Source organism: Phascolarctos cinereus, unplaced genomic scaffold, assembly GCF_003287225.1.
Source record: "Phascolarctos cinereus isolate Bilbo 61053 unplaced genomic scaffold, phaCin_HiC Scaffold_5;HRSCAF=322, whole genome shotgun sequence".
In the NCBI taxonomy this organism is placed as follows: Eukaryota; Metazoa; Chordata; class Mammalia; order Diprotodontia; family Phascolarctidae; genus Phascolarctos; species Phascolarctos cinereus.
Window position 1 is genome coordinate 18,958,032 of NW_027555958.1, and position 12,114 is coordinate 18,970,145.

Here is a 12,114-nt window from a genome sequence, read left to right on the forward strand (position 1 = left end):
GCCAGGTCTATAGTCACTCTTGTTGCGAGTTGCATCCAATTCTTCCTGATGTTTGTGGGGTTTTCTTGGCAAAGATACTGGAGCGGTTTGCTATTTCCTTCTCCAGCTCATTTTACAGGTGTGGAGACTGAGGCAGACAGGGTGAAGTGACTTGTCCAGGGTCACACAGCTAGGAAGTGTCAGAGGCCACATTTGAACCCAGGAAGATGAGTCTTCCAGATGCCAAGCCCAGTGTTCTGCCCACTGCACCACCTTAGCTCTCCTTCAGTTCCCTGGTCAGAGGACAGAGGAACAGCTTCCTGAGCTGTGGAGTTGGGATCCAGGGGACTCAGGTTCATACAACTCTCCCCCACCCCCACATGCCAAAGGCCAGTAGGCAACAGGTCCTCCAGACTGCACCTGGACTCAGAGAGCTCACTGCGTCAGCCAGGCCCACACCCTGCTTCCTTCACATCTCAGCCAGTCACCCCAAATTCCCTTCCTGGACACTGCTCCCCAGTACATAGAATCTCCCCGTTAAAAGGTAAGCTCCTTGAGGGTAGGGGCTGTCTTGTATTTTGTTGAATTAAACAGTTGTCACTCATACAAGAGACAGCTTTCAAATCTGCCTCATCAGACGCCTTTGCTCTCAGATTAGCAATTGGCTCGCCCCCTTCCCAGGAATTTGGGGTTGGAGGTGGGAATGTTGGTGGACGTTGAGGTCGGGAGGCCTCACTACCCACCATGCCTTGGTGGCTCTGACTGACCCATAGCTCTGCTTCTCCCACCCCAGAGCTCGAGGGTTAAAGCTGGCACTGGAAGAGATCTGCTCCGGCCCCTTCACTCATCTGTGTCCAGGGCCTTGGGCAGCCTGTCAGACACAGACGTCCTGGAGTGTTTGGGCATAACATCTTCCCTTTAGAGAATGAATCCTTCTCTTTCTCTGGTCCCAGGGAGCCCAGCACCACCCAGTCCCCCACAGAGAGGATGATCAATGTCTCCAAACACTGGGTAGATTGAGGCCCTCTCCTGGCTGCCCAGAGGTGGCTGCCGGATAGGCACTGCCGCAAGCCTGTCCTGGCACCTTGGGAGACGGGATGAGCCCTGACTGCCCAGCCCCTCCCTCCCCCGCCCCTAGCCTTCTCTGCCAAGGGAAGAGGGTGAGTTTAAGGGGAGGCTTCATGCGATGAAAAGGAAAGGCTCTGGGCACTAGTTCCGTGCTGCCTAGAGGCACTTAGCAGCCTTGCCAGCTCAGCCTGAGCGGGTGCTAAGAATCTATTAGTGGCTTGTTTGTTCTTGGAGGCATGCATCTAGGGAGGGGCTGGGAAGGCAGGCGATCAGGAGGAGGTCTCTGTAGTACTGGGAGGAGAATGGGGAGCAGTGGGCTGTCCCTGTGCCCCTGGGAAGGCCCGAGGCTTGGAGGCGGGGTGGGATGGCCTGAGTCTACCTCTGGTGCCCTTAACATCTTCAGTTGCTTAATAACCAGAGGCAGGATTCTTGGGGGAAGAGGAAGAGGTAGAAGCTCAGTTTCCAGAAGGGCCACGGAACAGTCATGCTGGGGAAGAAAAGACAGCCTCCAACTGGTCCAGTGTGCCAGGATCTGCCAGGGTATTAAAGGGGCCAGGGGGGGAGGTAGCAAAAAGAATATGGGATTTGGACTCAGCCTAGAAAGATGTCAAGCCCAAGGATCAGGGTTCAAATCCAACCTCAGTCACTCGCTACCAGTCTGAGGACTGTCCAGTGCTCTTGGGCAAAACCCTTTCTCTCTCTTGGTCTCATCCTCATCTGGAAACTATGGGTTGGACCAATGTCTTCTAAGGTGACTGGAGTTTGAATCTGCCACTCACTGCCCATGTGACCTTGGGCAAGTCACCTCCCAGGCTTCACTTTTCTCATCTGAAAAATGTGGGGCCTGGAACTGACGCCCTTTCAGCCCCGGTTCAGCAAGCCTCTGATGCACCGGAGGGCAGGTGTCCCGAAATGCAAGGGGGTCAAAAGGGAAGGGAAGACGTGGGGTCCAGAACCATCAGGAGGGATTGCTATCTAAGTGTGCCAAGGAGGTCTGGGCATCTAGATGTGCTATTCCTGGCTGTCCTCTTCCCTGCATGCTCTCTCCCTCCCCTGCCCTAATTCCTTAGCACCTAAGGGGAGTAGTGGAGGGAATAAGCATCTACTTAGTGCCTACTGTGTGCCAGGCCCCCTAACTTGCTTCCTTCTTGCCCTGACAGCTGTCCGGAAGTTGGAATGGAATGTGAGCCATGAATGGTGATGCCCCTTGTCAGGACACCTCCTCCCAGGTCCCCGACTGGCGGGAGTTCTGTGAGCTGCACGCCCAGGCGGCTGCCGTGGACTTTGCCCAGAAATTCTGTCGGTTCCTCCGGGAGAACCCGCAGTACGACACTCCGGGAGCCGAGGCCTCCTTCTCCCACCACTTCGCTGCCAACTTTCTGGACGTCTTCAGCGTCGAGGTGAGCCGGGTCTTCGTCTCTGACTCGCCCACCAAGTACAACATCGTCCCCTTCGTGGGGCTCCAGCCCTGCCACATGCCCAATGCCCGAGGGCCGCTGCCCTGTAGAGAGGAGACCTCAACCGAGTCCCTCGACAGCATGGACCCTGTGGCCGGGGTGGCCCCCACCCGATACCTGAGCCAGGCCCAGCAGGCTCAGGCCCACAAGGTCTCTTCCTACGGCCACTCCCGAAGCTCAGAGGACGTGTCTTTCAGTGCCGCGGCCAAACCGCGATTCAAGAAGGGCTTCTCGTTGCGTAACATGAGCCTGTGTGTGGTGGATGGCGTGAAGGAGATGTGGCACCGGAGGGCATCCCCTGAGCCTGAGGCAGGCCAACCGTCGGGGCTTCGAGGGGGAGAGCCTCCGGCAGAGCCCCGGGAGAAGTGGGCCCACCGGCTGAGGCTCTCCCGGGGCCCAGCCTCCAAGGTGGAATTGGCAGACATCCAGCGAGAGGGGACGCTGCGCTACATGGTGGCCGATGACTCCAGCTGCGTGGGCGGCTCCCAGTGGCAGAAGTGCCGGCTGATGCTCCGGAAGGCTGTGAAGGTGGAGGGCGAGAGGTTCTTGTTAGAATTCTACGTCCCCCCCAAGGTGAGGGGGCAGCTTCGGGGGGAGAGGATGATCAGGCTGGGGAGGGCTCTGATTGCGAACGCTGTCTGAAAGTGCCGAGTTCCAATCCCAGCTCAAGGCCTAGATCCGCCTCAGATGCTTGCGGCCTTGGACAAATGACTTCCTCTGTCTGAGTCTCATTTTTATCTTGTATAAATAACAGGGTTGAAGTACATGTCTCTAAGGTCCCTTCTGGCTTTAAATCTTTGAGACGAAGAACCTGGGTTTGAATCTTAGCTCCACCACCTCTAGGACCCTGGATAAGTAAACTCCCTGGGGGCCATTTTCCTCAGCTGTAAAGGGAAGGGCATGGACTCAATGGTGTCTTTGGTTCCTTCGAGCTCTGGAGCCAGGAGGGGCTGGTGTCCAACCATGCCAAGGGATTGAATGGGGTAGGGAAGGAGAAGGGTCCCAGGTGGGTCAGGAGGGCTGGGGACAGGGACTGAGAGCTGTAGGGCTTGGCCCTCTTTGGACACAAGGTCCTTCTCCTCCCCGACTCTGTGAAACAGAATTGTGTGCTTAGAAATAGCAGCCTGGTGAAGAATGAGCATCATGGTGGTCTCTGAGGCCCCTTCTAACTCTGGATCTGGGACCTTCCTATGTTCATGGTCGATCCCAAGGAGGGCTTGGAGGGGTTTGATATCCACCAGGCACCCAGAACAAGGCTGTGCAGACAGAAGCTCCTTAGCGAAGAGAGGCAAAAGCTTTAGAGATGGAAGGGGGCCCAGAGAGAGATCTGACCTGCCCAGTGCCACACAGTGTCAGGGACAGAACTGGGCCTTTAGCACCCTGGGGTCTTCACTCCCAGGCCGCTGTTCTTGGCTCTACCGGAATGTGCCTCTCTCTTGTTGACTGAATGGCTAAGTGGCAGAAGAATGACAGAAGGAAAAAAAGAAGGAGGGAGGGAGGGAGGGAGGGAGGAAAGAAGGAAGAAAGGAAGGGGGGGAGGAAAGGAAGGGAGGAAGGGATGGAGGGAGGGACGGAATGTTGGAAGGAATGACTGAATGAAGGAAAGAATGGCTTAATGAATGAATGACTGAATGAATGAGTGGCTGAAGGAGTGAATGAATAAACAAATTCTTTCTGGCTTCCTCTGCCACACCCCCCAGCATAATGTTCTCTCACCCCTTTCCCCAGGCCGCACTAGGTACATAGAAAGGGCCAGGTCCCAGGGCCAGGCACTACCAGGCAGGCCCATCTGCGAAAGAGGTGGCATGAGGAGGGAACAGTAATACTCATTTTTAAAAACTCACTAAGGCGGTTTAGGAATCACCGTCCATCCATAGAGTTCACAGGCCTTTGTTAAACATGCTACGGGGACAGGAGATGGAGAAGAAAAAGCTTCTGCCTGCAGGGATCCCACAGTCAGGGCAGGGAGACAAGACTTCACATGATGAGGCGTGGTTCTGAGAAATGGGTGCATGAGGACATAGGAGAAGCTGAGGGGGAGTGATTGGCATGGGGTGGGCTCAGGCAAGGAGGGCCGTTATGGACCGAGACTAAAAAGAAAGGCATGATGGAGAGGAGAGAGGAGGGGGAGGCAGGCGAGCAGGCGTTCTGGGTGAGCAGACCCAGGAAGGATGGTCGGCATTGATCCGACTGGGGCCGCCTGTGAAGGCAAGCGGGGCCTCTTGTCACAGCCGGGAATGCCAGGTGTTGTCAAACAAGATTGCTCTCTGTTCAGTCCTTCTCATCTTCCTAGCCTCTGTTCTCTGGAACGAGAAGAGCAGGAGGGGGCAGCTAGGTAGCGCAGTGAATAGAGGACTGGCCCTGGATTCAGGAGGACCTGAGTTCAAATACGGCTTCAGACACATAACACTAGCTGTGTGACCCTGGGCAAGTCACTTAATCCCATTGCCTAACCAAAAAGAAAAAACAAAAACAAAAACAAAACAAGAAGACCGGGGTGAGAGGATGCAGCCTCCCAGGCAGAGCGAGGGCTGGAGTCCCAGCTGTGCGGGTGTGGTGGCGAGACCATGGAACAGCCCCTCAGCACGTGCTCAGCTCATTAAGAACCGGGCATCAGGACACCTGAGTGGGCAGTGTGGCTGTAACCCTTCCTAGCTAGGTGACCCTAGATAAGTCATTTAACCTTTGGCACTCTGTAGGTTCCTCTGTAAAATGGGGGACATTTATACTACTCTACCACACACTGGTGTTGTGAGGGGAACATTTGTATCTTGTCTCCCTATCCTACTGTGGCGTCCCTGCAGGCAGAAGCTGGTTCTTTTCCTCTTCCAGTCCCTCCCTTTGCTGAATAGGACCTCACCCTTGGAGGCATTTATACCCCAGAAATATGTGTTCGTGGTTGGCGTCTTTTAAAGTTAGAAGTCAGAGGACTAGGCTTCATCTCCCGCCTTTGCCACTTAGTTGCTGTATGACCACAGGCAAGTCACTTCATGCCTCCTTCAGCTTCAGTTTCCTCCTCTGTAAAATGAGGGGTCTGATGAGATGGTCTCCAAGGTTCCTTCCAGCTTTAAATCTTTTATTTTAAGTGGGCTTATAGGGCCATATTTCTAGAGCTGGAAGGCCATCTCGTCCACCCCCTCATTTTACCAAGGAGGAAACTGAGGCTTAGGGAGGTATGGAGTGACTTGCCCACAGTCACCCAAGAAAGAGATAGGATGTAGCGGAGGGAAATGAGCACGAGTCTTCTGCATCTAGTCAGCCCTTTTCCCACCAGATTACGTGGGCCCTCGGGAGGCCTGATTGGACCAAGATCTGTTGGTGCCAGCTCATGATTCACATTTAATAACCATATTCCTCTTCTAGCTCCGGACTTTCATACACCTTATGTGAGATGCTAGATGCATAGTAGATGTGAATATATCGTAGGCATGTCTTGGCTCTGCCCAAAATTCTCAGAGAGGAATTTCACCGGCATCTGAGCAGCAGCAGAAAGGGAGTAAGTATATATCCCTTCATGCTGACTACCTTGGAGGAGACAATGTTGGTTTCGTTTTGTAAGCTGTGATCTTTGTTATTATGAAACCAAACTGCTACTTGGTGATCATCTTATGCATTAATCAAAATATCTATCGAGTGCCCTACTGTGTGCTTAATGCCTCATACTAGCCAGTCCCTGCCTTCAAGAAGCTTGTAGTCTAGTTTAGAGAGACAAGATTTGTACATTGAAAAGTTTAACAATACCAGAGTCTGAAATTAAAAAATAATAACACGAGAGAAATATCCAAATGCTCACTCACTTAGGGCAGTGCCAGGCAGTGGGAAGGAAGACTGATTGGGAGTTAGAAGACAAATCCTGGCTCTACCCCCGGAGTGACTGTGGGCAAGTCACTTAGCGCCTCAGTTTCCTTGGCTGTCAAATGAAGGGGGTTGGACTTAATGACCTTTGAGGTCTTAGCTTAAAATCTGTGATCCTGTGATCCCTTGCCTACCAGATATGTGCCAAGCACTGTCCTAGGTGCTAATGGTAAATAGACTAAAATAAGTGTTCCTGCCTTCAAGGAGCTTACCTTCTGTCTAGGGGGAAATAACATGATCACAAGTGGGCGCTAAATAAGGCAGCCAGGTGAGGTAATGGGGAGAGTGTTGAGCTGGGCATCAGGAAGACCTGGGTTCGGTTCCCATCTGCCTTGAGTTACTTAGCAGCTCTGTGACCCTGGGTAGGTCATGTGATCTCTCTCGGTCTTAGTTTCTTCATCTGCAAAATGGGAATAATGATGCCTATCTCATAAGGTTGTTGTGAGGATCATACTTAAATAATGAAGACAGAGTGCTTTGCAAAAGCACTGTGTGAAGGTTAACTATTATTACTGTATCTATTAAATGTCCAAGGGCATTTGGGGATGGGAAGTCAGAAAAGAGGATTTTGTTACCTCTTGTTGCCCCTACTCTGGGGCGGTCAGGGAGGGTATCACAGAGGGCTAGGGCTACAGCCTGGCCAAGAGACCAGAGTAGGACTTGGACAAAGGAGAGGAGGAGGGAAGATACTTTAGTCAGACAGAGGATTGTGAGCAAAGACCTGGCAATGGGAAAGCAAACCCTGGTGTGTTTGGAGGGTTTAGGAGGGCACTGCTGGGTGAGGAGAGAGAATAAGAAGAATAGTTTGACAAGAGAAGAGGGTTTGTATGGTGGAGTAAAGTATGGAGATAGGGTTAGAGAGGTTCAGGCAGTGGGCCAGGCAGTCGGGGAAGGCTCACTGGATGAGGGAGCAAATGCACAAGACGAGGAAAACTGTGCCCAGCTCCTCAGCCAGAGGCAGGCTCCCCAAGAGCCAAAGATATCTTTGCAGGCTCCCCAGCAGCAGAGCCCAGCCAAGCCAGCATTGAGAACAGCCATGGCAGTAGACTTGGTTGGCCTTTCTCACCCAGCCTCCCACTGTCTCAAAGTAACTGGAGTTGAGGTGTAAGACTGTCCTGCCCCGCCCTCATGATTCGCTTTCCATTTCAATGATCCTTTGATCCTTCAAATGTCAGAGTGTGGTGGGATCTCGGGTTCCACCATCTCATTTCCCATCCATAGAAAGTGGAGCCCAGAAAGGGTTGGTGACTGGCCCAGGGTCACACAGCCTATTGGTCACTGAATGGAACTAGAACCAAGCCCCTTGATTCTTTTCCTGGTCCCTTCCCATGACACCTCCTCTCAGCCAAAGGACAGAATCCACCACTTCACACTTTAAGTGTTTAATCTTGGCCTCTGGCCGGTAGCGCCTGTAGAGGGGAGGACTTGCTGCTGCCGCCTATCAAGTCAGAAGGGACTTCAGGGGCCAATGAGGGGCCAGCCTCTTGTTTTACAGATAAGGAAATTGAGTCCCTAAAAGGTTTAGTGACTTGTCCAAGTCCATCTAGTCCAACCCCATTATCTTACAGAGAAGGAAATGGGGCCCTGAAAGTTTAAGTCATTTGACCACGGTTCCAATGGTAGTAAATAGGTAAAGCAGGATTTTAGCCCAGGTTTCTGAGGCCAGCAAGACAGCATTTGGCCCCTTGGACGGTGCTCTTCAGATACCTTCTCTGCCCCCTTCCCAGTGGAACCAGGTATTGGCCTTACATATGTTTTCTCTCTCTCCCAAAGAAACAGTATTTGCAGAGGTGTCTTCTTGTGGTGGTGGAGGAGAGAGGAAGAAGGGAATAAGCATTTCTATACCACCTCCTCTATACTGGGCTCGATGCTAAGCACTTTTTACAATATTACCTCATTTAATGATACAGACTGGGGGGAAATGACCAGGAGGTCCACACCACCCAGTGGTCAAGGGGCTTCATCTTTGTGGTTCGTTCTTGTAACTGGGTCCTACGTCCCCCAAGAAGCACAGCTGTTTTCTGCCTGCCTCCCCTAACTCCATGAGACAAATCCCTGAGCAACTGAACCCTCCCCAAAAGTGAACCCCAGAGCAATCCCTGACTCAAAGAAATGGGTCAAACCCAAGGAGGCAGCTGGCTGGGGACAAAGAGGCACTCAACCTCTGTCACCTGAGAGGAAAGGCCTCCCTTTTTCCTAAATTAGATCTGGAATCAGAGAGTTAGCTGTTCCTGCCTGTGGGGGAGAGAATCACAAGGTGAATGCTGGAGGCCCTTGATACCAATGCTCATCTTCTGTATGGGAAAGTCCTGGGTTCTAATTTCTCATCTGGTGCTCCCTACTCGTGTAATGCAGGCAAGTCATTTACTCTCTGTGCCTGTGAAGAGAGGATGCTGGAGCAGAACAGGGGCTCGGCTTGTCCTGGGTCCTGGGTCCCTTTGGCAGCGTCTGGCAAACCCCTACTCAGAATCCGATTGGTTGCCTCGTAATTGTCATAATTGAAGGAAATGCTCGATGCATTTAGAAGTTAGTGAAAAGACAGATGGCATTTTTTCCTGTTGAAGTTTATGGATCCCCTGAAATCTGCCCATGGACCCTAGGACTAGTTGGCCCCCAGGCTCCCTCTCTCCAGAGTTCTGTATGGTCCCATGGTCCTTCCTTTCAAGACACCGTCACTGCCCTTTGTCCCACTGTATCCTTATACACTATAAGTGCTCAGATCTCAAGCAGTAGATAGCTGGCATGGGTGTGTGCGAGTGTGTGTGTGCGCGTGTGTGTGTGTGTGTGTGTGTGTGCGCGCGCGTGTGCGCGTGCACCTTCTTGATTCAGTGGGGAGATGGAGGATGGGAGACGGGGAGGGGAAAGGGGCTCACAACCATCTGTGCCTATGTTCCATTTGGCCTTTGTGAACTTCTCTTTAGAAAGGAGCATTCTCCAGCTCCCTCTGGCCAGTCAGAGGAGCCTAGGACTTTCCTGGAGAGGACCAAAGCTGGGTTGTCCTAGAGACAGAAGTCGGAGGGGGGTGAGGAAGGCCAGGGGGAGTGACAGTCTAACTGTGTGTTGGAGCCTCCTCCCCACCCCCCAGGTGGCCTTCTGTTTTCTGTTTCTTATACACACGCCTATGCGTGCATGCTCCTTCCACTGTTCAGACGGCAGGGTCTGCTTTGCTTTCGTCCTTATCCCTCCAGCACGTAGCAGTGTGCCTGGCGTGTGGTAGGTGCTCAATATATTCTTGTGGACTGCCTGGTGGCCCTCAGGTGGACTCCAGGCCTTGCTGAGCCTCAGTTTGGGAACTTGGTCACCCTCGTTCCGTCATCACAATCCGTGCCTCAGATAGCGTCAGATTAAGGTGACACTCTGCCAGAGGAGGGGAGGGGAAGGGTAGTCCCCTCCCTGGAAAACCAAGTGTCTAGGGTTTCAGGCTCTCCTAAAAGAGGTCCCCAGAGTCTACCTTGGGTCATCTTTATTGGTGGATGGCGTCCACAGCTGCTTCCAATTCCCACCCGCCCTGCCTGCCCACCGGCTACAAAGCCTTCTGGGAAGGCCAGCTCCCTCTGTCACCTCTGCCTGGGATTCCCAGCCAGAATGTCCAATGGGTGGAGAAGGTGACCAGTGGTATAGCAGAGGGGCTGCTAGACCTGGGGGCCCGGACCCAGACTTCCGTGCATTGGCCAACCCCTGCCAGAGATGTGTTTGAAGGAAGCAAGCAGGACTCCAGAGGCAGAGCAGGGCTCTGGATGTAGAACAAAAGACATTAACTTTAACGTCTTCCATTGGGGCCCTGTTCCGTTTAATTAAAAGACTGTAGTTATTGGGGACACAGGGGAAATTAGGAGTGTTCTGGTCTCTCTTTCTCCCCCAAGTCTTTCCATTAGAATTGTGGCAGCTGATGGCTTGAGGCCTGACCTATATGGTTTGAATAAGAACATGGACAGCCTTGGGCTGGGTGCTCTGAAAATTGGAAGTCCCTGCCCTCAGGGAGCCTCCGGTCTAGTGAGAAACAGCCACTGACCTCAAGGAACCCTCCGTTGAGACACAGCCCTTCTGCAGGAAGCCTCTGACCTGAGTGGGATTTAATCACAGCCCCTGCCCTCAGGGAGCTCTGAATCCTATAGGTCTGTGTGTTCAGAGTAACAAGGTGTATGAAAATTGGAGAGAGGGTAATGGAGGTGGGAGTGATTGCAATGGCTGAAGCCATGTGGGAATTGGCCTAGGATGGATCCCTAGAAGCCAGGTAGCTCTGAGCAAAGTTTGTAAGGTGTAGGGAGATGTGAGTACAGGATAGAGGGGGTGTGTGTGTTTGTGTGTGTGTGTGTGTGTGTGTGTGTGTCTGTGTGTGTGCGTGTCTGTGTTTGTATGTCTGTGTGTGTGTCTGTGTTTGTATGTCTGTGTATGTGTCTGTATGTCTGTGTGTCTGTGTGTGTGTCTGTATGGCTGTGTGTCTGTGCGCCCAGCAGCCCAATGGTTGATGTCTCCATCATCAGTAACTTCCTGTGTCCTTTCTCAGGCCTCCAAACCCAAGGTGAGCATCCCTCTCTCTGCAATCATCGAGGTCCGGACCACCATGCCCCTGGAGATGCCAGACAAAGACAACACTTTTGTGTTAAAGGTGAGGGCTGTGGGAGGGATAGAGGTGGAGGGGAGAGCAGGAGGGCAGAAGGCAGGGCCTCCTGAGGCTCTTTGCATTGTACCACGCTGTCTCATTCATGACGAGCCAAGTCAAAGAATGTAGGTCCTAATCTGGGCCCCATTCCTACGGATCAGGCCCTGGCACCTCTGAGATTCACTTTGTCTGTCTGTGAAATGGGGAGAATTTTTTATAAAGGGCTTTGTTGAGCTTCTGAAAAGGACATTTGGGAAGCCTCGACTAAGATGCCTTTCTGGGATGGAGGCATTAGGGGTGTGGGGGCCCAGGGGCTGCAGAGGCCAGGCCTCGAATCCTCAGCTATTCCTCCTCCTCGTTTGCCCAGTACTTCTCTCGCCTCTTTCCCTTGTCCTTCCCCTAGGATGTAAAAGGGGAAAAGTTGGATTGCAAGATCCTTGAGGGTAGGGATAGTTTCATTTTTGTCTTTATGTTCCCATTGCCTGGGACACTGCCTGACATACAGTAGGTGTTTAATAAGTGTTGATTGATTGACGGGAAGTTCTTATAGAGCACAGAAATCAGAGCTCCAAAGCTGGGTGGGACCTCAGAGGCAGTTTAGTCCAACCTACCATTTTACAGAGAAGGAAACTGAGGCACAGAGTGATTCAGTGACTTGCCCAAGGTCACATGGATGATACGGTGTAGAGGCAGAATTTGAATCCAGGTCCTCTGATTCCAAACTAGCACTCTTTCAACTTCATCACCTTGCCCCCTACCAGGCACCTCAAGCTGGGCACAGCCTCTACTAACCAGGCTCCCCCATCTAATACCAAAATATGGGTGTGGAGTGTGAGGGAGAGAGGGAGGAAAGAAATGAAGGAAGGAAGGAAGGAAGGAAGGAAGGAAGGAAGGAAGGAAGGAAGGAAGGAAGGAAGGAAGGAAGGAAGGAAGGAAGGAAGGAAGGAAGGAAGGAAAGAAGGAAGGGAGAAGACAAAGAAGGAAAAGGAGGGAGTGAGGAAGAAAGGAAAGGAAGAAGGGAGGGAAGGAAGGAAGGAAGGAAGGAAGGAAGGAAGGAAGGAAGGAAGGAAGGAAGGAAGGAAGGAAGGAAGGAGGGATGACCAGGCACTATGGTAATCACTTGAGATACAAAAAAGAAAAAAAGCAAAAACA

General features: G+C 52.3%; 1 protein-coding gene across 5 annotated transcripts in view; it reads left to right on the plus strand.

Annotated features, from left to right (window-relative positions):
* SH2B2 (SH2B adaptor protein 2) overlaps positions 1-12,114 on the plus strand; it is a 69,138-nt gene that overhangs the window by 29,179 nt on the left and 27,845 nt on the right. For all 5 annotated transcript variants that reach the window (XM_021005726.2, XM_021005724.2, XM_021005727.2 and 2 more), the window contains exons 2-3: positions 2,208-3,077; positions 10,867-10,968. In XM_021005726.2, coding sequence (XP_020861385.1) covers positions 2,238-3,077; positions 10,867-10,968 — 942 coding nt within the window. In that variant the 5' untranslated portion in view covers positions 2,208-2,237. The remainder of the gene's footprint in view (positions 1-2,207; positions 3,078-10,866; positions 10,969-12,114) is intronic.